The sequence below is a fragment of the Elephantulus edwardii genome, unplaced genomic scaffold, assembly GCF_000299155.1.
Source record: "Elephantulus edwardii isolate Elephantulus edwardi_28Jun2011 unplaced genomic scaffold, EleEdw1.0 scaffold00163, whole genome shotgun sequence".
Taxonomy (NCBI): domain Eukaryota; kingdom Metazoa; phylum Chordata; class Mammalia; order Macroscelidea; family Macroscelididae; genus Elephantulus; species Elephantulus edwardii.
This window is the reverse complement of record NW_006399913.1, coordinates 2,153,718-2,179,370: the sequence shown is the minus strand read 5'-3', so window position 1 is coordinate 2,179,370 and position 25,653 is coordinate 2,153,718. Positions and strand designations below refer to the sequence as shown.

At 37.8% G+C, this 25,653-nt stretch overlaps 1 protein-coding gene across 1 annotated transcript in view; it reads right to left on the bottom strand.

Moving 5' to 3' along the window:
• Window positions 1-11,226: 11,226 nt before the first annotated feature.
• The window catches only part of RAB38 (RAB38, member RAS oncogene family), an 82,924-nt gene continuing 68,497 nt past the window's right edge, over window positions 11,227-25,653 (bottom strand). The window contains exon 3 of the mRNA XM_006895251.1: window positions 11,227-11,450. Within this exon, the coding sequence (XP_006895313.1) occupies window positions 11,298-11,450 (153 nt within the window). The 3' untranslated portion in view covers window positions 11,227-11,297. The remainder of the gene's footprint in view (window positions 11,451-25,653) is intronic.

Genomic DNA, 25,653 nt, shown 5'->3' with positions numbered 1-25,653 from the left:
CAGCCTGGAAGGCTGGCAACCGGTTGGAGTTGTATCTTTGTGTGTTATGGGATTTTCTTGCTTTATATAATTTTCAGCTATCAGTTGTTTTTACTTTCAGCACTTTAAATATACAAACTTTTTGGTCATTTGGTATGCATAATATCTGATAGCTCTGCTATTATCTTTGTATTTCTGTGCTTGTTAACAAAATCTTAGCACTTCACTATATGTAAACAAAAAAACAGAAAATACTCAAGAGAGGGTTGTAACTTTTTCCACTGGGTGTTTTAAGATTTCTTCTTTATAATTGATTATGCATAAATTTGATAATGATGTTCCCTAGTGTTGTATATGCCTTATGCTTGTTCTGTTTGGGGTTTACTGACATTGATGGATCTCTGCATTTATAACTTTCATCAAATTTGGGAAATTATTTGCCATGATTTCTTCAACTGCTTCTTTTGTCCCTTCCCCTTTCCTCTCTTTCTAGGATTCCAGTTAAATGTAAGTTAGACAAGTTGACTGAGACTGGATTTACTTTGTGTTTTGTTTTTCCTTGTTAGAGTTAATTTTGTGCAGTTTCTGGAAGGTGGTGTAGCCCGTAGCTAGCTGTGCTGCTAATCCAAAGGCTGAGCGTCTCTCAGGGCTTGGATCCACCACCGGCTTCACAGGAGATGCATCCCTGAGAGTTGCCTCCTATTGAAATTACAGCCTCAAACCCAGTGCAGGGTCACTGTGAGGTAGAACGTACTCGAAGGCAGCAGCCTGAGAGGTTGAGACAGTATTAAAGATGTTCATAAATTATCTGATTTCATTTTTATAAGAAACCAGTGAAGAAATATATTATTTCCAATTTCTCAATCAGGAAACCGAGTTAGTAAATACCTTACTTAAAATAAATCTGTATTCACAATATGTGGAAAAGTTAGAATTATCTCTTAAGCTATCTAAACTGAAGCTCATCATTTTAAAGCTGTGGAAAAACTGATCCTGGGAAAATAAGGCTCATTATGTCCCCACTTCCTGTGAATATTACTGAGAATGTCCACAAAACCTTTTTTGCTAACAGTTAACAAAGAAACCAGAATCCTCAGAAGAATTTTGTCTTCCATTTACAGTTTGTGGACTCCATTGATAGTCTCAGAGGGTCTCTAGGATTATTGTTGAACTCAATCTGTTATTTTATGAGATCATTCTACAGAGGGTCACTATATGTCGTCTATGATTCAACAGCATTTAACAAAACAACAACAAGAGAGCTCTGTTGGCCTAGTGGATAGAAAGTTATGCTACCCAACCAAAAGTGGGTGATTTTAATCTGCGGCCCTCAGGCCAGGTTTAATTATTTTTGGTCAAACATTCTTCTAAGTGGTATAGCACTGGTTTGTCCATTTGCTATACAGAGGTAACTCGTGGTTGCTATGATGCTAAACACTGTGACACTCACTGATGTGCCAAATGTGAAAATGGTTACCCACGGTGGACAATGTTTGGTGGAGCTTCTCAATTAAAACAAGCTTGGAAGTAGGAGTGTCATCCACTTCTGAAATGGCTTGCCTCCGGAAACTCTATGAACCTGGAGAAGTGATGAAAGTTATACAAGTGTTCAAGACTTTTGCACATAGTGTTGCTATGATTTGTTTATGACTTGATGGCACTTAACAACAACAACACAAATATATCTCTCATGTGGAGAGAAGGACTGGTGAATTTGAACTCCTAACCTTTCTGTTAGTCGCCCAACATTCAGTGCACTATGTCATCAGGGCTCTTTCAGATATAATATAAATGTCGTTGTGTACCATTGAGTTGGACCAACTCATAGCTGACCCTTTGGTGGGTTTTCAGAGTCAGTTAGTTCTTACAGGAGATTTCTCATCTTTCTCCCATAGCTCATCTGGTAGATTCAAACTTCATGCCTTTGTGATTGTAATGTGGCTTCTTGCCATTCTTGTTGCTGTTGTTGTGTACCATTAAGTTGGAACCAACTCACAGTTGATCCTCCAGTGTGTTTTCTGAGGCAGTTAATTGCATGGGAGGAGACTGCCCATCCTTTACCCTGTTGTTGTTGTGTTGTTAGGGGCCATCAAGTCATAGACGACTCATACGACCCTATGAACGAAAGACCGGAGAACTGTTCATAGAGTTTCTGAAGGCAAGTGATTTCAAAAGTGGATGCCACTCCTGCTTCCAAGCTTGTTTTAATCAGGAAGTGCCACCAAACAATGCCCACCATGGGTAACCATTATCACATTTGGCACATCAGTGTCACAGTGTTTATCATCACAGCAACCACGAGTTACCTCTCTGTACAGCAATTCCCAGACCAGTGCTATACCACATAGAAAGATATTTGACAAAAAACAATTTAGACCAGGCCTGAGTGCCATAGATTAAAATCACCTGCCTTGGGCTTGGTAGCATAATTTTCTGTCCACTAGGCCAACGTAGCTCTATGTTGTCATTGTTATTGTTGTTAGGTGCCATTGAGTCATAAACAACTCATAGCGACCCTGTGAACAAAAGACCTGAGTTCATAGAGTTTCAGGAGGCAGGCAAGCCATTTTAGCAGTGGATGCCACTCCTGCTTCCAAGCTTGTTTTAATTGGGAAGCTTCATCAAACACTATCCACTATGGGTAACCATGATCGTATTTAGCACATCAGTGTCAATTTGTTCATCTGATGACTAAATTGGTGTGGAAAAAATAGTAGTCATTGCTTAGTTTCCATTTTCTAAACTTAAAAACAAAGAAGACATTTTCCAACACTTGTAATTTTGTTGTTGTGTATTGCTGAGTTGGAACTAATCCATAGCTAACCCTCAGGTGGGCTTTCTGAGGCAGTAAATCGCAAGAGAGGAAGAAGGAAGACTGCACCTGGTGGATTCAAACTACAAACCTTAACATTGTCAGCACAACTGCTTATCACTAGGTCACCATTTTTGTCCAGGGAAATTAAGAAATTCTAACTAGCTTTTTGTGTACAAAGGGATAAATATTCTGCCTAGATATTCTAACTAGCTATTCTTCCAGGATTACATGTTACAACTAAACATTTTTTAATGACCTGAATTGTCTTATCTTTAGAATATGAAATTACTCCCACCATAAAGTGGTAAGAATAAGGACATTAAATTATACTTGTAAAGAACATAATATGTTGTTGTTATGTCCCATCTTGTTGACTGTAACTCATAGCACCCTAATGAACAACAGATTTGAACCCTACCCTATCTTGTGTCAACTTCACATTTCTAATATACTTGACCCCATTATTACAGTCCTTATGTCAATCTATCTTGTTAAGGATCTTCCTCTCTTTATCTGATCTTATGCATTTCCAAGCATGATATTCTTCTTCAAGGACTAGTCCCTCCTAACAAGATGGCCAAAGTATGTGAGATGAAGTGTCATCATCCTTGCCTCCAAGAAGCACCCTGGTCTCACTATCTCCAAGATAAACTTGTTTGTTCTTTTGTTAGTGCACAGGGTATTTAGTACTTTTCTCCAACACCACGACTCAAGTGTATAGATGATTATTCTGTAATTCTTAGCCATTGTCCAACTTTCAGATGCATAGAAAGTAGTAAAAAAGACCATGGCTTGAATCTGGGTATTTAAACCAATGTTACTGTTCTTTAGTACTTTGGAGAGGTCTCTGACAGCAGATTTAAGGAAAATAGTATAGGACTTCAAAAATAAGGGTTTTTTGTAGTTAGAGGTTTCTCTGACTTATGTTGTTGCTATGTGCCATCAAGTCAACTATGATCCATTGTAGTCCTATGAACAGTGTCTTGAATGTTGCCCTCTATTGAGCCAGCCTCACTGTTTCTGACTGACCCAATCCTATTGCCACGGTCACTGTGTCAATCCATCTCATCCAGAATCTTCCTCTTATGCATCGACCCTCTACTCTTCCAAGTGTGATGATCTTCTCCAAGGACTAGTCCTTCCTGGTAATATGCTCAAAGTATGTGAGACAGAGTTTCAAAATCCTTGCCTTCAAGGTTTCATTCTCTCCAGGACAGACCTATTTGTTCCCTTGGTAGTCTATGGTATGTTCAATACTGTGTTCTCCGGCATCACAACTCAAAAGCATCAATTCTTCTGTAATCCTTATTATTGTCCAGCTTTCAGCTGCATAGAAAGCAATTGTGAAGACTATGGTGTGGATCAGGCACATCTTAGTCTCTATACTGACATCCTTCTTCTTTAACACTCTGGAGAGATCTTTGATAGCAGGTTTTTCCAATGCAACTCATCTTTTGCTAGCTGCTGATGCCAAGAGTGTTGATTATAGAACTAAACAAGAAGAAAATGTTTACAATTTCAATGTTTTCTTCATTTATCATGACATTGCCTATTGGCCTGGTGGTAAGGATCATTGTTTTCTTGGTGTTGAGATGTAATACATATTGAAGGTTGCAGTCTTGGACTTTCTACAGCAAACACTTCAAGTTCTCCTCAGTTTCAGGGAGCAAAGTTGTGGCATTTGCTCAATGCAGGTTGTTTTTGAGTCTTCCTCCAACACTGATGGCCCTTTCTTCCTGATAAAATCCAGCTTCCAAAATGATCAGTTCCACACATAAGATGAGAAAAGATGGTAAAAGGATGCATCCCTGACATATTCCTTTCTTGATTTTGAACCATGCAGTGTTCCCTTGTTCTGTTTGAATGATAGCTTCCTGGTCTAGGTATAGGTTCCAAATGAGCAAAATCAGGTGCTTGGGATTCTCATTCGTCTCAATGTTAGCCACAATTTGTTGTTATCCACACTGTCAAGTGTCTTTTTATAGTCAATAAAACACAAATAGACATCCTTCTGATGTTCTCTACTTTCAGCCATGATTCATCTGACCTCAGCAATGATGTCCTTAGTGTCACGACCTCCTCTAAATCCTGCTTCTATTTCTAGTAGTCTCTGTTGATTTACTGTTCTAGCTGATGTTGAATGATCTTCAGCAATATTTTGTTTGCATGTGATATTAATGATAGTTTTTTTAATAATTTTCACATTTTATTGGATCACCTTTATTGGAAATGGGAACAAATAAAGATCTCTTCCAGTTTTTGGCCTTCACATTTACTGGAACAGACTGGTGAGCATGTTCAGGGTTGTATCTACTAGTTGAAATGTGTATATTAACATCTCATTGATTCCTAAGGCCTTATTATTTTTTTGGGGGGGGAGGGGTATGCATTGCCAGTGTCTTCAATGCATCTTGAACTCCTTCTCTCATGACCATTTTTTTTATCATAGACTACCTCCTAAAATTTTTTCAGTATTGACTAACTCTTTTTGGTACAGTGACTCTGTATTCTCTCCATCTTTTTTTTATGCTTCCTGACTCATGTAAGATATTTCTCATATTATTTCTCAGTATTGCAACTCAAGACTTGAATTTGTTTTTCAGTTCTTTTATTTTGAGAATGCCAGGGGTATTATTCCTCTTTATTGTTTGTTTTTTGATCCTGTGGTGTTTTTTTTTTCCCTGAGGGAAATATCTGAAGTCTTTACATTTTTTATTATCCATGATGGCTTTTGGAATTATGAGTTATTCCTTTTATTATTCTCCAACTTCACTTCTTTGCACATTCCATTAAAATACTTTGATTTTCTCAAACTGCCCTTTGAAATTTTCTTTTCATCTCTTTTACTTCAGTATATCTTTGTTTTGGCTTCTTGACTGTAAAGTACAATTTTCAGAGTCTCTTATGACATCATTTTGGTCTTGTCTTTCTCCTTGTCCTTTTAACAATATTTTGCTCTCTTCATGAGTGATATCTTTGATGTCATCCCACAGTTTAATATTATGAAAGCTAGACTTTATGAAGAAGAGTGTGGTATCATAATTGGAAGAAAACTCATCAAGAACCTGTTTTTCTTATCTTTTCTTCATTTTCCTTCTCTCTATTGTTTCTTCTAGTAAGTTCTCATTGAGGTCTCTGTCTTACTGATACTTTGTTCTCTTTTGTATTGCTTTTGTTACCTGTTGAAAATTTCTACAATATCAGTCTTGATATTCTTGATTATATTTTCATGCTTTTCTCTTGTTTCTTATGTTGTTCTGGCTGTATTTTGTCTCATAATGCTTTTTATATTTCTTACTGCTCTTATGGTTATGGTTTTGTCTCTTTCTGCCATCATTGGTAAACTTCTTCAATAAAATTTCCAAGACCACAACATTAATATATTTCTTCTGCTTTTCTGTCTCTAAGGTATGTATTAAGTCAATAATTTGATCTGCCTTTTAGGAGATAAGGTTTCGTTAAGTGAAGAGCCAATGAAAAAGAGGGAAATCCTCAAGAAGACTAACACAGTGGCTGTAACAATGGATTCAAGCAGAGCAGAGATTGTGAGGATAGAGTGTAGATTGTGAGGATAGGCAGTACTCCATTCTATTGTTCATGAGGTCACTAAGAATTGGTTCTCACTAGACAACACTTAATAACAGAAGTTGTATCTTGAATAATAAACTTTCTTAAATACATTCCCATGAAAGTAAATTTTGAGATGAGCATCTAAGTAGTTTACACTAGAAATTATTGTTGGAAGAAATAATAGAAAAGTGCAACATGCAAGAGAAGAAAACCAATAAAGGTTATAATGAACAGGTTACCACTGTGTGTAACTTTACTTCGATCCTGCTAGGCATCTCTGATTGGATTCAGAGAGTAAGCTTCAGATTTCTTTCACCTGAGGGGTAAGGAAGCTAGAGTGTTTCTCAACCAAATCATGCCAGCAAGTAAGACATGGGAAAAGTTTTAGGATACCTTGAAAGAAGTTGCAACATAAAGCTACTGGTTTAGCATGTGTGAGTGGCAAATACCAAAAGACTATAACATTTCCTCTAATATAGTTTGGTATAGTTCATACCTGGTATTACTCAGATTCACTCTTACTGCATGAACTCTAAGAGAAATGAGATAAATAGAAGGGCAGACAAGTAGACACAAGAAATTAAGGGAAACATGGGGGGACTTATATTAGAATAACTTACATTCTCTTGACTATAATATTAAGGCCATTTTTTATATACATGACATTCATGCTCTACCATCCATCCTACCTTTCAGCCATGATCCACCTAACAAAAAAACTATATCCTTGCTGCCATAACCTATTCTAAATTCAGCTTGAATATCAGGCAATTCACTGTCACTGTATTGTTCTACCCAAGCGTCGAGGACTCTCCTTCATAGGGTCGCTATGAGTCGCCTGCGACTCGACAGCACTTATCAACAACAACAACAACAACAACAGCATATTGTTCTAGTAATTTTAAAAATAATCTTCTAGAAGATTTTACTTACATATTTTGTCAAAGACATTATTTTATAATTTGCATGTTATATTGGGTCACCTTTTTTGAGGAATGAGCATGAACATAGATGTCCTCCAATCTGTTGAATGAGTAACTCATCCAAATTTCTGATGATAGCTTGCTGGGCACATCCAAGGCTATAAATGTTTGTTGAAACTTGTCAACTGGTGGATTAATTCCTGGGGATTATTTTTTGCCAATGCCTTCAAATGTTGTTTGAACTTCTTTTATCACCAAAAAGTCCATATTCCTAAAAATATGCTGCTTCCAAAAATAGTTCTGGACCAATCATTTATGTGTGTGTGTGTGTGTGTGTGTGTGTGTGTGTGTGTGTGTGAATGTATTCCTTCCATCTTATTCTGATATTCTGATGCTTCTTGGATCAAGTAGGGTTTTCCTCATGGCATCCTTCAGTATTACAACTTGGAGCTTGAATTTGTTTTTCAGTTTTACTTGTGTTTTATTGACTATGTGCAGGCATTTGACTGTGTAGATCATGACAAATTATAACTAACATTGAGAAGAATAGGAATCCCAGAACACTTAATTGTGACTATGCCAAACCTATACCTAGACCAAGAAGCTACTGGATTAGCTGAACAAGAGAACACTGCATGGTATAAAATTAGGGGTGGGGGGGGGAAAATGTGTTAGGATTCTATCCTTTCCTCCATAACTGTTCAATCTGTATGGTGAACAAATAATTTGAGAAGCTGAACTTTATGAAGAAGATATCATGATTGGAAGAAGACACACCAACAACCTGCATTATATGGATGACACAATTTGCTTGCTGAAAGTGAGGATGACTTGAAATGCTTGCTGCAAAGGTTAAGGACTACATTGTTCAGTATGGATCATATCTCAATATCAAGAAGACAAAATTCCTTACCACAATACCAATAGGCAGTAAACATGATAGATGGAGAAAATATTTAGATTGTCGATAATTTCATCTAACTTGAAAAGCACACTTAATAATCTTGGTACCAGATGTGTTACATTAGGAAATACAGTCAAGGAACTCTGCAAAGTGTTGAAAAGCAAGGATGTCAGTTTCAACACTAAGGTATATCTATTAGTCATGGTCTTTTCAATTACTTGATATGTTTCTGAATTTGACAGTGAATAAAGATGTTGGAAGACAAATCAATGCCTTTGAATTGTAGTGCTGGAGAAAGGCACTAACTATCCTATGGACTGCCAAGAGAATGAACAAATATCTATTGGAGAAAGTATAGTCAGGATGCTCCTTATAGGCAAGGATGATGAAACTTGATCCCACATGCTTTGGGCATATGGTTAGGAGGGGGCAGTCCTTGAAGAAAGATTTCAAGCTCAGAAAAGTGGAGGTTCAGCAAATGAGGGATGACCTCAATGGGCTATAGTCTAGGCTAGATGAGAAGATAACACAAGATAGGGTAGGGATCCTCTCTGATGTACATAAGATCTCTATGAGTCATACTCGACTCAATAGCACTTAACAACAACAGCAATAACAACAACCATCCATCTCAAATTTGTCTTTCCCTTAGAAAAATTTGGGTTTGTTGTTGCTGTTGTTGTTACTGGTAAGTGCTGTTTTGAGTCTACTATGACTCATAGCGACCATATGAACAACAGATGTGAACCTTGCCATATCTTGTGCCATCATCACCATTTCTCATACACTTTAGATCATTGTTACGGTCACTGTGTCAAATTGGTTCTATTGTAGTGCAATGAGCAGATTTTTTTTCTTGAAAATCTGATATTCTTGTTATTTTTTCCTTTCAAGAGGTTGCTGCTGCAATTGCTCCCTGGGCTATCACTGGGCATGGAAGTTTTAAGAGGCATCTAGTGTATTCCATAAGTTTCAGATATATTCCTCCCTGCTTTATTAGGTAGCAGCAATCCTATTTCCTCAGAATGAATAACACTTGACTGTACAATAATTACCTTCTCTGACTGCTGGTCTATAAGCATGAGAAGCCAGAGGACGTTGAAGTTTTTGGATGAGTGAGACCTTTATTATGTCCCTTGGTAAAATATTTTCCCTCCTCACTTTAGGAATTGATATCACTAGCCTATAGAACCTGAAGTTATACGAAAAAGCAACTCACTTTTTTAGTGGCTCATTAACAATTTACTCCAACATTCACCCCTTTGTTACATCTTTATAATGAGCAGCACATACAGAGAGAAGAAATCACAAACAAATGGAAGATAGATACAACTACGTGAAAATGAGTGATGAATTGAGGAAGGCCAGAGTTACGAAAGCTTATGCAGGGATCTGTCTTCTCCCAAGCTTACTTCTTTGATCAGTGTCTTGAACCTCAGGAACTTGTGCTTGTGCTGCTAACTCAAAGACAACACCTCTCTGGATGTTTGAATCCACCAGCAGCTCCAAGGAAGAAATGTGGGAAATCTTCTGGGTAATTTACAGCCTTGGAAACTAAGTGGAAGATTGGTAGTGAGTTGGTTCCAACTCCATGGCAATGGGTGTTGAGTTTGAGCCTCTTAGAGGTAAGAAAATAGATTTCTCTTCTTTGAAGCCTTGCATTTTTGATATTTCTACTACTGTAGCATTAGAGAATCGAGACAGGAAGTAAGAAAATAAAATAAATAAAAGGGTGAGTTAAATGTGGCTACTTCTGGGGAGCTCTGGTGGCCTAGTGGCAAGAAGCTAGCTGCAACTACAATCCCAGAGGTGCACGGTTCGAATCCACCAGATGCTCTGCCGGGGAAGGAGGGGCAATCTCCTCCTGTACCAGTCAGATCTGATTTGACGGTACACGCACACAAAAAAATAATAAAATAAAATAAAAATGTGGCTACTTCTGTGGGAATGTGGGCTCAGATGCTCTGAGGACTTCTGAGTGATTGTACTGAGCATACCCCAGATGAATAAACAATGACATTTACTAACTGGAGCTACCTGCATATTATTAAAATCAAAGCCATTGTGCAAAACCAAGTTATCACTATATATACTTTAACTGTTCCTTGTATGTAAATTGGTCTGATACCTTCCTTGATTAGAACATAGGAGGGTATATTCCTCTAATTAACAAAACATAAATTACTTGACTTTCTTTGCTTCAAAGTTGGTATAACACTAGGTGCTAATGGAATAGACTCAGCTCAGCTTTAATTGTGTACAGCCATTCCTTTAAGTATACAGTTCTTATCTCCTCTTTTAAATAACAAGTTAGAAATGCATTCTGATGAGCTTGGCGGCACAATTAAAAGGATGTTCACTACATTCAAAAAACAAACAAAAAAACCCCAAACAAACCAAACTTCAAGCACTTTCAGAAATAGGGAAACAGCATCTTTTAATGTTTTATTTTTCACTTGTGAAAATATATTTAATATATATTATAAGTACAAATAGTCACACAACTGGAGTCAGAGGAAACTGATAGAAGGGCCCATACAGGGGGTCAGCATTGCCCACAGTTTTCAGTTAAACCAAATTCAGGGCACAACAAGGGACAATGAAGACAACAAAAACACAGGCAGCCTGGACACGTGAGTCTGATGGGTGGAGAGACAACCCTCAAGGCCGTCAAGAATAGGAATCATCTCTGGAGCCTAAGTCATTTTCACTGCCAGATCATCAGAGAAGATACAGAAATCAGACAAAGGCACTAGGGGTGTGGCTTCATTTGACAGCTAATCTCCTCTTCTCATTGAGGCCACAGGTCTTTGTTGATTCAAAGAAATACACAATATGGCTGGTTCTGGCCATGTAGAATTTTTGTCGATTTAATTTTGTAATAAATTTAAATATTTTAAAAGCTTGTAAACACTATGCTGATGGTGGGAAGAAAAAAAAACATCAAAATACCTGCTATTTCACTCTTATGGGAAAGATACCGGCACAGATCGTTGGTAGACCCTCTGTGTATCCCTATCCCAGGATTCACCTATAATGGTAAAAATTAAGGCACAAGGGATGGGGAGATGGGATAATTTCCATCATAGATGAAGAGAGGAGCCCACTAGGATTTGGCACAGCTGGAGCAGCTGACAACCCTGGGCGAGGCGAGATGGGGCTTGATGACGTCCGGCTGTATAGATTCCATTAGGTCACATTCATTTGCCAGTATGTGCTTCACCAGGCATCTGGATGCTTCATCAATGTTTATATTTTCCTAAGGGTGGAAAAAACAACTTTTCTTATTCATTCTAAAATAACTCTAGAGCAGAGACTTATATCACTGAAAGACAGTATTTTAGGCAATTTGTTTAAGTATGTTCACAAATCTCATGGTAAGGAGCTGCGCTGTGAATCTAAATGCATGTGGTTCAAATCCGTCAGTTACTCTGCAGGAGAAAGATGGATAGCCTACCCCCTTGTGACTCATTGCCTTTGAAAAACTGCTGAGATTTCAAAGCTAGGAGTTGGCTCTGACCCGACAGTACACAAAAATATTATTTTGAGGATGGCAAAAAATCAGACAAGATTTCAATCTGTTGTATATATGATTGCTATGAGCTGGAGCTCTCTCAGTGGGTGCCGAATAAGAATATACTCTAAACAAAGCTATCTTAGAAGTGCAGACAAGATGAGGTGAGGGTGGTGAGATCTTATCTCACATGCCTTGGGCATCTTATCAGGAAGGACCAGGCCCTGAAAGAGGATGTCACGCTTGGCTAAGTAGAAGGCCAGTGAAAAAAGAACACTCTCAACAATATAGATTGGCACAGTGGCTATAACAATGTGTTCAAGGACAGGAGAGATTGTCAGTATAGCATAGAGCTTGCTAAGAGTCTATACTGACTTGATAGCATTGAACAACAATAAGACAGTACAACAGTAAGAACAGTACCCCCAAAATAAACCTTCTTTATATATCTCTCACTCTCATTGATTTCATCAAAAGCATTTACCTTGAGGCCCTCACAAGCATAAAAAAAAGACTTATCTTTATTTGCTATATAGAAGGAATGGAGTGATGCTACTACGTCAACCATGGGTGATTTTAATCTGTGCCGCTCAGGCCTGGTTTTAATTGGTTTTGGTCAAACATTCTTGAAGTGGTATAGCACTGGTCTGTTCATTTGCTGTACAATTCTAAACACTGTGATGCAGATGTGTCAAATATGATACTGGTTACCCATGGAGGACAGTATTTGGTGGAGCTTCCCAATTAAAACAAGCTTGGAAGCAGGAGTGGCATCCACTTCCAGGGCTTGCCTCTGGAAACTCTATGAACTTGGAGAACTGATGAAAGTTATACAAGTGTTCAGGTCTTTTGTTCATAGAGTCACTATAAGTTGACTCGATAGCACTTAAAAAACACCAACATACAGAAGGAATGATGTTTGCTTGACTCACTTGCTATTGTTGTTATTGGAAACTGTCAAGTTAATCATAAGGTTGCACAATTCGATGAGGGGGTGTGAAGGACATGAGAAGGATATTTTGTGAAAAACAATGTATTCAAGCTTTGTAAATAAACCAGTATGATTTTTTTAATAGATTTTCTTTTAGAAATGTATAGGCTGTAATCTTCATGGAAATTGAATCACCAGGTGTTTCTCTTGCAAAAACTCAGTTGGCAGGCAAGTACTTACTCATGGGTTTTTTTGTTTTGTTTTGTTCTGTTTTGTTTTAGCATGACTTGGGCTCCTTTGGGCTCAGTGGCTTGAATTCAAGCTAGATATGATTTAGTTTATTTTCATATGTTCTTACACTATAGCATAGTATTGTATGGTAAGTATAGTTTTAGGTACATAATTATCCTCTTTTGAAATCTCAGTATGAAATAGAAAGAATGCATCTTTTTTAGGGTTGGTGATGCTTTCATAAAGATTACTAGCTCTTTTCCTTAGAGTCAAATGGTAGGAGTCCACTCTTTGGACATGTGACTTTCATTGACCAATGAAATGTGAGAAGAAATGTATGTTATATTTATATAATAGCAAAGAACAGACCTCAATTCCACGTTCTTTGCTTCCAGATTCTGCAATAATGGAAGCAGGGAGGTGGACTTTCTTAGGTTTGGGTCTATATATAAGGAGCAAGTGGAGACAAGTACGTCAGTCAGCACGTGATGAACATGTAGCATAAGTGAGATCATGCCTTTGTGATTTGGCCATCATACTACTGTGGCATAATGTAGATCATCCAGGTGAATTATATCACTTTAAGAAGAGGAATGATATAAAAATGAATCCATTTCTAGAAAGAAATATGCTTTAATTTGGGGAAAAAATGAAGCAAGTATTTGGATCTAAAATAAACTATTCATTCAGCTACTACAGATTAAATTGCCTTTTTTCCTATAAGTCCAGAAGCCAATAGAGTACTTACTGCCAGTGTGATAAGCAAAGAATCTATTTGCTGAGATTAAATGGGGTGATGAGATCACAAAAATGAAAAAAAAAAAACAAACACAAAAAACAAAATACAAATCAACTTGACTGTTTTTAAAAACAATTTGCAGAACATTTCTTCGTAATTAATACAAAGAGATTAACTCTCCACAATATATTTTCTCCAATTTAAAAAGTATCTACTTATCCCTGGGTTGATTTCCTTTTAAATATATGTATGTAATTTTTTTGAATGAAGTCAAGTTTATTGGTTTATTTGGAAAAAATGCAGTTATATTAAAAAGCAAATGCCTTTTATAAAATAAAATAAAAATTTTATTTTAAGTTTTATTCTAATTGATTCTACAGTAGTTGCTGCAGGAAGAGTGATGGCATTTCTGTCTTCCGAACATGTCAGCCTCAGTCATAGAAGCCAGTCCATAGAGAAGGGCAGTTTTTCTGACCCTCTCCCTACTGTTAGCCATAGTTACTGTGCCTTAAAGTTATTATTCACAGCTGGTATATCCTCCAACACTTTTCTTCTTCTTGGTATCAGGCTCATGAACACAGATTCCACACTGTAACCTGATCTAAACAGGCCCTGCCTCTTAGAGACAGACTCAGATCATCTCCAGGCCCTTGAGTATAACCTTTATTTATATGACAGTGTAGCAGAGTCCTATATTGTTTCAGACTCGGGGAGCATGGGATGAGCATCCTCACTAAGCCCACGAGAGCTTGATCTTGTGTGATAGTACATTTCACTAAAGAAGTTGACGATAGTTTTGGGATGATTGGCCAGTCATTAATAAACTTATACTTTGACATAAATTTAGCTATTGCTTTTCATTGGAGAAGAAAGCAATGTCACTGTTCTTCAAACAGTAAATGTGGGAAATTTTCAGATGAGATGTTTTCATTTAGGAAGATTATCTATCTCCCCAGGGTCTCACAGTAGGTGGAACAGAGGGTTACAAATTACATAGATCTTTCTCATGCCAAAATTTGGCTCTTATTAAACTATATTTATCTTTAATACTATTTTAAAGGTCAAGCGAATAGCATGTGACATTTTTAGCATAGTGCTAGGGTAAGGACTTGGCTTCTAACCAATCTCATCAGTAGTTCTGGAGGAGAGAAAGTTCTACTCTGTCTTATATGATAATTGAGGTCAAAATGGACTGACAATATACAATAACAGATCCAAACGGAAAAACCCAGTGCTTTCTAGTTGGAAAATACTCAGAGCTCACCCTCCAGTTTCCATGACTGTTAATTGCTTGGGAGGCTATTGTTCATTTTCCCATTAAGTCATCAGTGGATTCAAACCACTGGTGAGGCATGACCTTTGAGTGTGTAGTGGAACTGCCTGCAGACTATACTACCAAAACTCCATAACAAGTCCAGTAGGTCCTAACTAAATCTTATTTACTTTATCTTTCCCAGATTATAATAAAATATGCTTCTTGTATGTAATGTTAAGTCTGAACTGACCCATAACTGACACTCTGGCAGTTTTTAAGAGGCAGTTAATTACAGAGGAGGAGATTGCCCATCCTCTTGTGGAGCAGCTGGTGGTCTCAAACCAAGTGCCTTTAGGATTGCAGCATAGCTTCTTGCCACTAGTCCACCAAAGCACCAGACAAGAAAAGTGAATTCAAAGCACTTGAAAATTCTCTGCTACTTAATCAGTGTAACTAGTTTTGCATACTGTATTTTTTTAAACCTCCTCTCATCAGCTAATATAGAAATTGAAAAGTTTTCTTTTAATAATGAATAAAATGGCAAAATCTACTAATGGGGAAACTTAAGTACTATTGTGGGCAAATCAGTAGTACTTGTGAAAATCTATCACCATTATACGAAAAATATCTGAAACCTAAGCCCAATTAGTGTCAGCCTAACAACATTACTTTAGTAAAAGATAACATGAATCTGGTAAAAGATCACTTGTGAAGTTTAACACACCAAGTAAAATTTGACACCTATTTGGTGTAAGCATTATAATGTGAAAACATAGGGTAGGAGTTCCTAGACCAAAAAATGAGCAGAACAAAGAAATGACTGTTATTATTATTCTGACTCAGAGATCCAATGGTGCACAGAGTAGAACTTTTTAATATGGTTTGACTCTGACCCTTTGGAAGAAGATTGCCAGTCCAGTCTAGGGATGCAGGTGTGGGTTTGAACCATCAACCTTTGGCTACTGATAGAGGGAAGGCTGAAGATTCTAGATCAAAGAGATGGGCAAAGCACCAGTACTTGCTTTTACATTGCAAATAATGTGGATAAAAAGTTATGCTGCAAAGCCAAAGGCAAGCAGTTCAAGTCCATGAGATTCTCCACAGGAAAAAGATACGCAATCTTCTCTCCTGAGATTTACAGCCTTTGAAATCTTCTGGAGGGTCAGCTACTGGTCAGTCCTCTCTCAACCGCAATGAACAACAACAACAACAACATATGAAGGAAGTATCACTTGGTGAATTCATTTATTGAATAAACATTATTTAGGTCCCCACTAACTATTATTGTTGTTGTGTTTGCGTAGAGTAGAGTTGGAACTGACCCATTGTTGACTCTTCAGCAGGTTTTCAGATGCAGTAAATCACACGGGAGTTAATTACCCATCCTCTGCAGGGCAGATGGTTGAAGCACAATTTCTTACCACTAAGCTACCAAAGCTCCCCACTATTCTATTCCACATCACAAAATAAAGACAGTAGAATAAGTTCCCTCCCTGATTGCATGACTATATTAGTAAGGTTCGTGTAAACTATAAAGTGTTAATACGGTTGGAAAGGACACCTGGGGTGGAATCACTGTAGCACCTGAAATGCCCAGTTGATCATGTAGAGTCATAGAGGAATTTTACAGAGGAGAGCTTAATAAATCTACTAGTGCATAAATCCATCATCAGGCTTGATTATACAGACTCCTTACTGTTGTTAGGTGCTGTCAAGTTCACTACAAATTATAGCACCTATGAACAACTATGAACCCTATGAACAAGAGCCATCTTCACAATCTCTATCAAGCTCAAGCCCATTGTTGCAGTCACCTTGCCAATCCATCTCAGTGACAGTCTTTCTCTCCCTCCAGATTCCTCAGCACCATTTTATCAATTAATCTACCGGTTAGCATTCAGTGTTGGGCAATCACTGTTGCGCTCTGCTGGTCACAAGGGCATACACACATCAGGTTAGAAATTTCAAGAGGAAGTAGGTGGAAAAGGAAGCACCCATAATTGCCACAATATTTGCCAAAAACACTAGAAAAAGGCAAGATTAATAATTTTTAGAGTATAGGCTTGAAGATAGGCCCTTAACTCTACTCCTCACTGGTTGTGTGACTTCATGGTAGTTGCCTTATCACTCTGTTCACTCAAATGCTTTACTGAGTGTTAAAGTAGGAATAAAACCTCTCCCTTACATATGATTGTAAAATAATACATGCTTGGACAATGACTAGGGAGGATAGAAGGAGAATTGATGCCTTTGAGTTTTCGTGTTGAAGAAGAATATTGAGTATACCATGGACTGGTAAGAGAACAAACAGATTCATCTTCGAGAGGGTTAAACCGGGCGGCTCCTTGGAGGCAAGGATTTTGAGGCTCCATCTAACATACTTTGGACATGTTGTAAGGAGGGACGGTTCCTTGGAGAAGGACATCATGCTTGGTAGGGTGGAGGACAGGCACAGGAGGGGAAGGCCCTCTAGGAGGTGGATTGATTCAGTGACTGGGGTAATCGGGATGGGTGTATTGGAGATAGTGCGATTGGCACAGGACAGAGCAGAGTTTAGGGCTGTTGTACATAGGGTCACTATGAGTCACTAGTGACTCGACGGCACATGACAACAACTACAACGACTGCTTTGAAAGTGTAGAATACTTGGGACAGGGGAGGGTATTAAAAAACACATTTCATAAATGTCACCATACCTTATTACACATGATAGTCAGAAGAACATGACAATTAATTACTTAATTTGCATCTTAGTGCACAGAAAGGTTAAGTGGCTGGCCACAAATCATCCTCTAGTGACTGAGAAGGTCCAGGTGTGAGCACAGCACAAAGCTGAATAACGCCCACAACCTATGCCTTCCACAACATATATTATTTCCCAACATAGAGAAAGTAACAGAACAGACAGGCAATTGATCAGTGCAAAAAAGAAAAGAAGCATAAAAACAGGGCCTCAAGATATGGCTGATATGTGATCCTGGCAGATAGCTAACTCACATTTTTCTTCGTTTCCTTTTCTATACTATTGGAGTCATCGCCAAAGAGGCTAAACTAATGAGAAAGAATAACAACCTAGAACAAATGCCCCTCCTGCCTTCTGTCAAAAGACCATCCTCACTAATCAAACCATGGCTAAAAGAACTTTAGTTTCAGACCTTTGGCCCAATAGATTGCAACATAATTGATTATGCTCTCCTTGGAATCCATTCCTACACAACTAAGTAGTTTCCAGGGTAAAATACTACCTGTGAAGTTGTTTTTATATTTATTTTAGAGAGTAGCAACAAAATCCCAAGCTGCATTTTGTGGAACAAAGGAAATGTAAATATTATGTAACTTCCAACACACATATGAGGTGTGAGCACAAAGCTGAATAACGCCCACAACCTATGCCTTCCACAACATATATTATTTGGGCTGGAACGAACCTATTTACATATCTTCAACATTACAAAGACAGTTTACTGTGCTGATTGTTTACTTTGATGTATGCGAATCTTGGTGCCTCTGCTCAAACTCTTACTATTTATATTAACAAGCAAGGCTGATAAACAGTCTACTATTTCTAAAAAAGCATTTTATCACCAGCAAATGGCAATAACTGCCAGAGTTCTTTTTAAGGGTCTACTACATGCTGGGCATGGTGGTATTTTAAAGATAAGGAAGCTGAGAAATAACAAGGTTAGGGGTCTTACTCAGAACAGAATGAGATCCTGGCCAATCTGTCATTCCAACCAAGATTGGTCTAATTCCAATTCCTATCCTGTTCCAATATATTACAGTTTGGCATCTCTGGGATTAAAACAAACATTAAAATAGCTGCCGTTGTCAATCAGTAGCTGTCAATCCTAGCTGCACATTCAAATCACTTAGAAAGTTAAAAAAAGAATATTGTTATTAGAGTCCTACTTGCCAGCATTGCTCTAATTGGGTTGAATTGGCCACAGCGTGGGTACTTTTAAAAATTTTCACTTCCTTGAAATGTTCAGCCAAAATTGAGACTCACTTCTAAAATTAAGAATGTCTTTAAAACCAGCATCCTTTTTTCATCAACGGCAGAATTTCTGGAAATACTTATTACTGTGATTTGATGCTGATTCTGATCCTCCTGGAGAGGCAGAGATAGAAATCTCGCCATCAGAGGTCCTGAGTACAAGTGTCAGTTTCTTAATTAGCTCTTCAGAACATCTGTCTGGTGACAAATTATTTAATCCCTGACCCCCATGCCAGAGATTAAAAAAATAAAATCTTAGCAGCAAACTTTCACATCTGCCTAGTTAGAAGCTAGTAAAGAAATCATTCTCCTGTAATCTTTCCAAATACATCAACCTCAAACAAAACACCAAGTGTACCCGAGGCTTTGAGGTTAGGGCACTAAATTCCTCAGCTCTGTGAAATTTTAATTAGAGCAGATGGTTCACTGGATAATAACATCACAGTAAGAAGTCTTACAGAGAACAAAGGTTTCAAATCCCTTCTCTCAGAAGATTCAACACTCATGTATTGAACACATAAGTGTCAAACATTTTACCTTAGTTAATAGCCAACCTGGGAGCTAACAGAGTGGACATGTGTATTGTGGTCTGCCTAGTCTTTCTGCCACCACTCATCCCTAGTACCACCTCTCCCCATTTCTGTGGGACACTGCCTCCATCTATAACAATCAGGAGCTTCCATTAGGGCTTCCCAATAATGTTTCTTCCTTCTCTCTCAGACCTTGTTATTATTATTATTTATTATTATTATATTTTCATTATTCCATTTAATACTCACAATTAGTATCATGGGAGAATTACTACTCCATTGGGTAGATCAGGAAAGGGGAGTTAATTGAGGTTAAATGGCATATCCAGTCTCTATGGTAATAAGGATCAAAATGTGTCTCTAAAATCCTATTTGGAAACACCCACATTTTTGTTCACTTTTCTGCCTTCTAGAGCTCTCTGGTGGCATAGTCTTTGGTGGTTACTAACCCAACGGCCTCACCTCTCTGACAATTGAAATCCACCTGCGGAAAAAAGATGAGCCGTCTCCTTATGAACAGTTTACAGCCTCATCTATGAGTCGTGTGAGTTTGAGTTTTGCTGCCTTCTTAAGGCCAGTTGCTGTCCAGTTCATCATCTAACTGAACTCAAAGTCCATGGTTTATACTTTAACTTCTCTATACTTTCTCTATGTAAACAGATGTAAGTGAAGGGCACAATAGCAGAGAAATGAGGATTGCATGATTCTCTACTGTCTGAAAGTCAAGTTATATTATGTTTGACTTCAACTCAGGGCATAATCCTGCTGGTTGACTGGAGATTTGGGGCATCAAGAACAGTCACAAACAAAGAGTTTGTCTCTCTGACAATACTTCCTCCATTCCAACTCCAGCTCCTGTCTGTTAGTTCTACATGTAAAGGCCCATTCAAAAAGTGTTCTTTCTTTCTTTTCTGTAACTTCAAGGCTTGCACCTTGTTGTTGTGTGCTGTCTTGTCAATTCCACCTCATAGTAATCTTCTAGGACTGAGTAGAACTGTCCTGTAGGGTTTGCAAAGCTAAAATCTTTACAAGTTTAGATTGCCAGGGCTTTTTTCAATGAAATATAAGGTGGGTTCAAACCATTGGCCTTTGAGTTAGTAGGTGAGCATATAATCATTCCACCACCAGGGTTCCTTAGACAGCTTCATTATCTACCTCTTTTACTCGAAGCCTCTGTACACCACTTCAGCTGTGAAATATTCCTAAATTTGCAGAGAATAGTCAAATACTGAATTTTGAAGAGGGAGAGAAGGTTGTAGATAAATTCTTATGAGAGAAGGTTATCCATCTTTCTCTTGTTAAAGCAGCTGGTGGATTCCAATCACTGACCTTTTGGTTAGTAGTACAACACATAATATATCACCTCATGAGAACTCCTTAGACATTGCTAATTCAGTTTGCTCTTTGGCATATCAGGAAATTAAAGCAGAGAAGGGATATAAATTGCCTGGCATCACACAGGCCACTGAATCTTACAGGCAAAATGCAAAAGTGTTCCTAACATCTTTTAACCTGAAATGCCCTTTTCCCTCCTGCCTGCACAACTCTTTGTTTCTGAAAAGATACTTTTCTGAATAACTTGCTCTCAGCATTGTGAAATATATCTTTAAAGCTACCAGCACTTGTTATGCACCTTCATTAACCATAACCACTGTATCATAACTGCTTATTGTCCCCTTGAAGACAGGAATAGTTTCGGGTTATGTTCCTGACTCCTAGTACCTAGTACATAAAAGGTCTCTAAACAATAATGTAACCAGAATCACCTAATGTTTGTTGTTAGTAGTTGCTTTCAAGTCAGCTCAGACTGATGGCAGTCTTATGCAAGGAAACATTGTCTAGGTAGATGCTCTCTCCATGAATTTAGAATGTTTGGGTCCCTTGCTGTAGCCATTGTTCAGTGTCTTCCAGTATTGGTGGCTTATTATTCCATACTGAGTAAGACAATATTCAGTTATGATCTGTAGGATTTTTACTGACTGATTTTGGAAGGAGGTTGCCTGAGCTTTCTCCCTAGTTTCTTTGTCTTGAAGCTCCACTATAACCTGTCCACTATGTGTGACTATCCTACTATTTCAACATGCAAGCCCTTGCATATGACAAACTAATAGCAGGTGGTAAACCACTTTATTCTGTTACCTGTATTAACTAAAGGAGTGGTAAGGGATTGTGCCGCCAAAGCAAAGGCGCACAGTCCAAATCCACCAGCCGCTCTGCAGGAGCAACATGGGCAATCTCCTCTCCTGTGACTTCCTGCTTCAGAACACCTTCTGGATGGTCAGCTATGAGCCAGTTCTGACTCAACGGTAACTTACAGCAATAACCACAACCTAATAACTAAATTAATCCTCACAAAAACCGAGAGGAGGAAATTGACGTAAGTTGCTGTTAGATGTTCCTGAGTTGGCTCTGACTGATTGTGTATGAAGATTGAAACATGCCTGTTCCTATCCCACCCTCACAATCCCTGCTGTGTTCAAGTTCACTGTTGTAATCACTGTGTCAGTTTATCTCACTGAGAGTCTTCCTCTTTTGTGCCAGATTCTTTTTCAGGGTCACATAGACGTTGTTGTTGTTATGCATTGTCCAGTCCACTATGATTCACAACAACCTTGTGAACAACAGAACTGAATCTTGTCCTAACCTGAGCCACTTTCACCATCTTTGATAAGTTTGAGTCCGTTGTTACAGCCACTGTGTCCATCTATCTTGCCGAAGGTCTTTCTCTCTTTCTCTAAATCTCCATCTTTCGCACCATGATGTCTTTTGCCAAGATTGGTACCCTCTTTAAACATGTCCAAAAATATGTGAGATGAAGTTTCCCCATCCTTCCTCTAAGAGGTGTTTGTAGGTATGTTAGGTTTTTTCCTACATGGGATATAAACAGTAAGTCAATTTTATTTCACCTAGTTTTCTCATCCATGTTGTGAGCCCATACTTAGAGAATCTGAAATTTATGACATTTTTTTTAAATGGCAGAGCTTGGCCCAGTCTTGAAGCCCCTGCTTGTAAATACTACCTCAAATCCTCTCTACAAATATCAGTCAGAGAACTAGTCGGGTCTGCTAATTTGTTGGGAAGTTCTTTCTTTCTAAATCTCCAAACTCTGATTAAGTGCTCCACACTATGGCATGACTGTTTTATTATTTTAATTTCAAATAACTTTAAATCATGCATATGTACTTTCTAGTTTGATCTGCTTACCCATGTCAAGTTCCTGTCCCTTGAAGGCATTTGTTTTCACTGTCCCTGCCTCTATCTCCAAGGCCAATGCTGCAATCATAGTACAGGAAGACATACTTTCCAAGATCTTTTTTAGCGTCTACCAGTTCCCAGATGCATTCAAATCTAATATGTTGTGTGATTTACTCTAATGACCACTAAAATGTCAAGTGATCACAGATCTTACCTCTATGAACATTTTGCTTTCAATTTAGTATTTTTAAATTGTGTTCACTGTTAGTTTTATATTGAAACTGTGCTAGATAATCTGATAACTGGTCTTAAAAAAGAACAAAAAAATAAACACAAAAAACTAACATTGAGCACATTTAGCTAGACTTAATAAATCCCATAAGTGAAGACAGCAGGCTTCAGTTAGACTACTTAGTCTATTAGTTTGAGAACAGATATGCCCCACTAGATTAATAATTCTGGTTATGATAATTATTAACGTGCATTGAACATTTTCTCCAGAACATTTACTGAGATGTTGTGCTATGCATATTCTGTTTGTTATCTCCTTTAACACTTAGCACAATATTAATCCTATTTTACAAATGAGGAGAACAACACAAATGTAGGATAACTTACTTGGCCATATTTTCTGCCTGCATTCAATTTGCTTTAAAATTATCTTTACTGAATCACAACTATGGACATAAAGAATATGTTATATATTTCTGCCACTATGAAATGTTTTTATTCTGACACTTCTATGTACCAAGTCTTAAAAATGTAAATGGACCATTATTTTCCCAGAAAACAGCAGTAATAGATGGATGGAAAACAAATGAACTTTGCTGTCAAAACTTCAACTTTCATAACCAAAAGTGCTAGATGGTGCCAGACTACCACTGCTAACTACTCTGAAAAAGATTACAATAAAGCTGTGGTGGATAGACTAAGAGATGAACATAGAACAAAACTAAAATTAGAAAAATGGCCAGCCTTACTGATCTGAAAGAGACCAGCAGAACTCTGAGACTATGACCCCTAGCTAACTTATAATTTGGAACTGTACTCATCCTTTGGTGAGTTTAAGCAATTGCATCCAAACAACAGACTGATCTGTAAGGTAAATAATAACACATAATAACAGATCTTACATTCATATCTCAGTCTTTAAAACAAAAACACAAGATCACAAGAGCAGCTTCTATCCAGGGATAAAGCTCAGAAGGTGAGAGAGCTAGGAAGAGTAAATGAAAACAAGAACCACAGAGCAATTGTGGGGAAAGTGATAATACAATTTAGGGATTATGATCAATGTCATAAAACAAAATAAACATCAATGGCTGAATGAAATATCAATTTGTTCCGTAAACTGACCTATAGCTGACCCTCCAGCAAGTTTTCAAGGGGAAGTTAATTGCAGGGGAGGAGATTGTGAACCATGTTTCTTCAGGATTGCAACACAGCTTCTTGCCACTAGGCCACCAGTGCTGCTTTGTTCTGTAAACTTTCACTCAAATCACAGCATAAAAAACCCAACCAACAAAACCTTGTTTTTTCTGCTTACTATAGGATCACCACCAGGTCCAAACCCTGATACTTCATTATTTAAAATAAGCCAATGGTATCTATATTTCATAGGGTTCTCATTAGGATTAAATCATGAACACAGACAGGACACTTAGCCATCACAAAACAGGTCCTCAAATGAAAAAGTGTCTAGTATTTCCTTCTCTTTATCTCCTTTCAAGGCATTCTTTGGTGTTATTCACAAGAAGTTATTTCTGAGCCTTGTTCCTCTATTCTGGTACCTATCACTTGTCTTTTTGTGATGACCTAATGTATCTACCCTCCAATGGACTGGGAAGTCTCGAGGACTTCACTGTTGCATCCTAATATCCAGAACAAAGCTTGACAAACATGGAGCACTCAAAAGATTTGCTGAACAAATGAATGAACAAAGGCCACAGAAGAGTGGCATGTGCAGGTTTCAACCTGAAAATAGGTTTCAATGGAGATAATTTCTGCAAGGAATGAAAAGGAAAAGTATGTTCACAGCAGAATTTACTGCACAGGTCAAACTGCCTGTTCTTATCTTGTTCTTCAGTTACGATTTGACACTATCTCTTCCAGGTAAAATGAAAGACTGACTCACTAAACTAGTTTATAAAAACTTATCTGAATTACTAAACCCTTTGCAGGCAAGCAGACCTAAGTTGGGATTTACTTTTTCTCTTTAAAAAAGTTGCTTACATATTATTGTTTTTGAAACAACTTCAGATAATTTCTGCCATTTAATAGCTATTGGTATTTAGGTAAGATATTTTCATTTTTGGGGCCTTACTTGTGAGGCAGACATAATATGGAAGAATTATAATGATTCTAAATATTTCAGTCAAAGGAAAATTTCAACAACATTATCTTTCATGATTGTGTATTACACATGATTATTTCAATACCATTCCATTATTCCATAAGAATATTTATGGAATTGACTACACGGATTCACAATTTTCTTTCAGAATCTTAGTTCTGCCCAGTCTTCAGTGAACTCTTTAGCAAGGAGTCTTAAGTTGTTGCTTTTCATTGTAGCCTAAGTCATTCAATTTCTGCCACTTTTATTAGAATAATTAATGTTGGCTCTAGTGAAACTATTTTAGAACAAGAACTGTAAAAATTGAGTTGGTGTTAAAACAGAAAGGAATTAATCTTTTAAACACACTTTTTTTTCCGAGTAAATGGAACGTTAATGATCCTAATTACCTGCACTCTGGCTTTAACCCGAGAACTCCAGTCTTTCCCTTCCCACCAAATACCTGACATTTAACTCCTAAATTCTACAGTTAGATAATAAGTCAAGTTTAACCTGGGCAATCTCCTCAAGGCAGCATTTAACTCTATCTCAGAGGCATTGTGGATTAAATGTTGGGCTGCTAGCCAAAAGCTGTGATTTGTGGGTAAGAAATCGTGCTGTTCAAATCCACAAGCTACTCAGAAAAAGATGGACACACTGACAAAGAAGATTAATCAGAACTGGCTTTGACAAGCACTGTGGCATTTGGACAAGAACAAACTGGGAGGAGGGTAGAGAGAA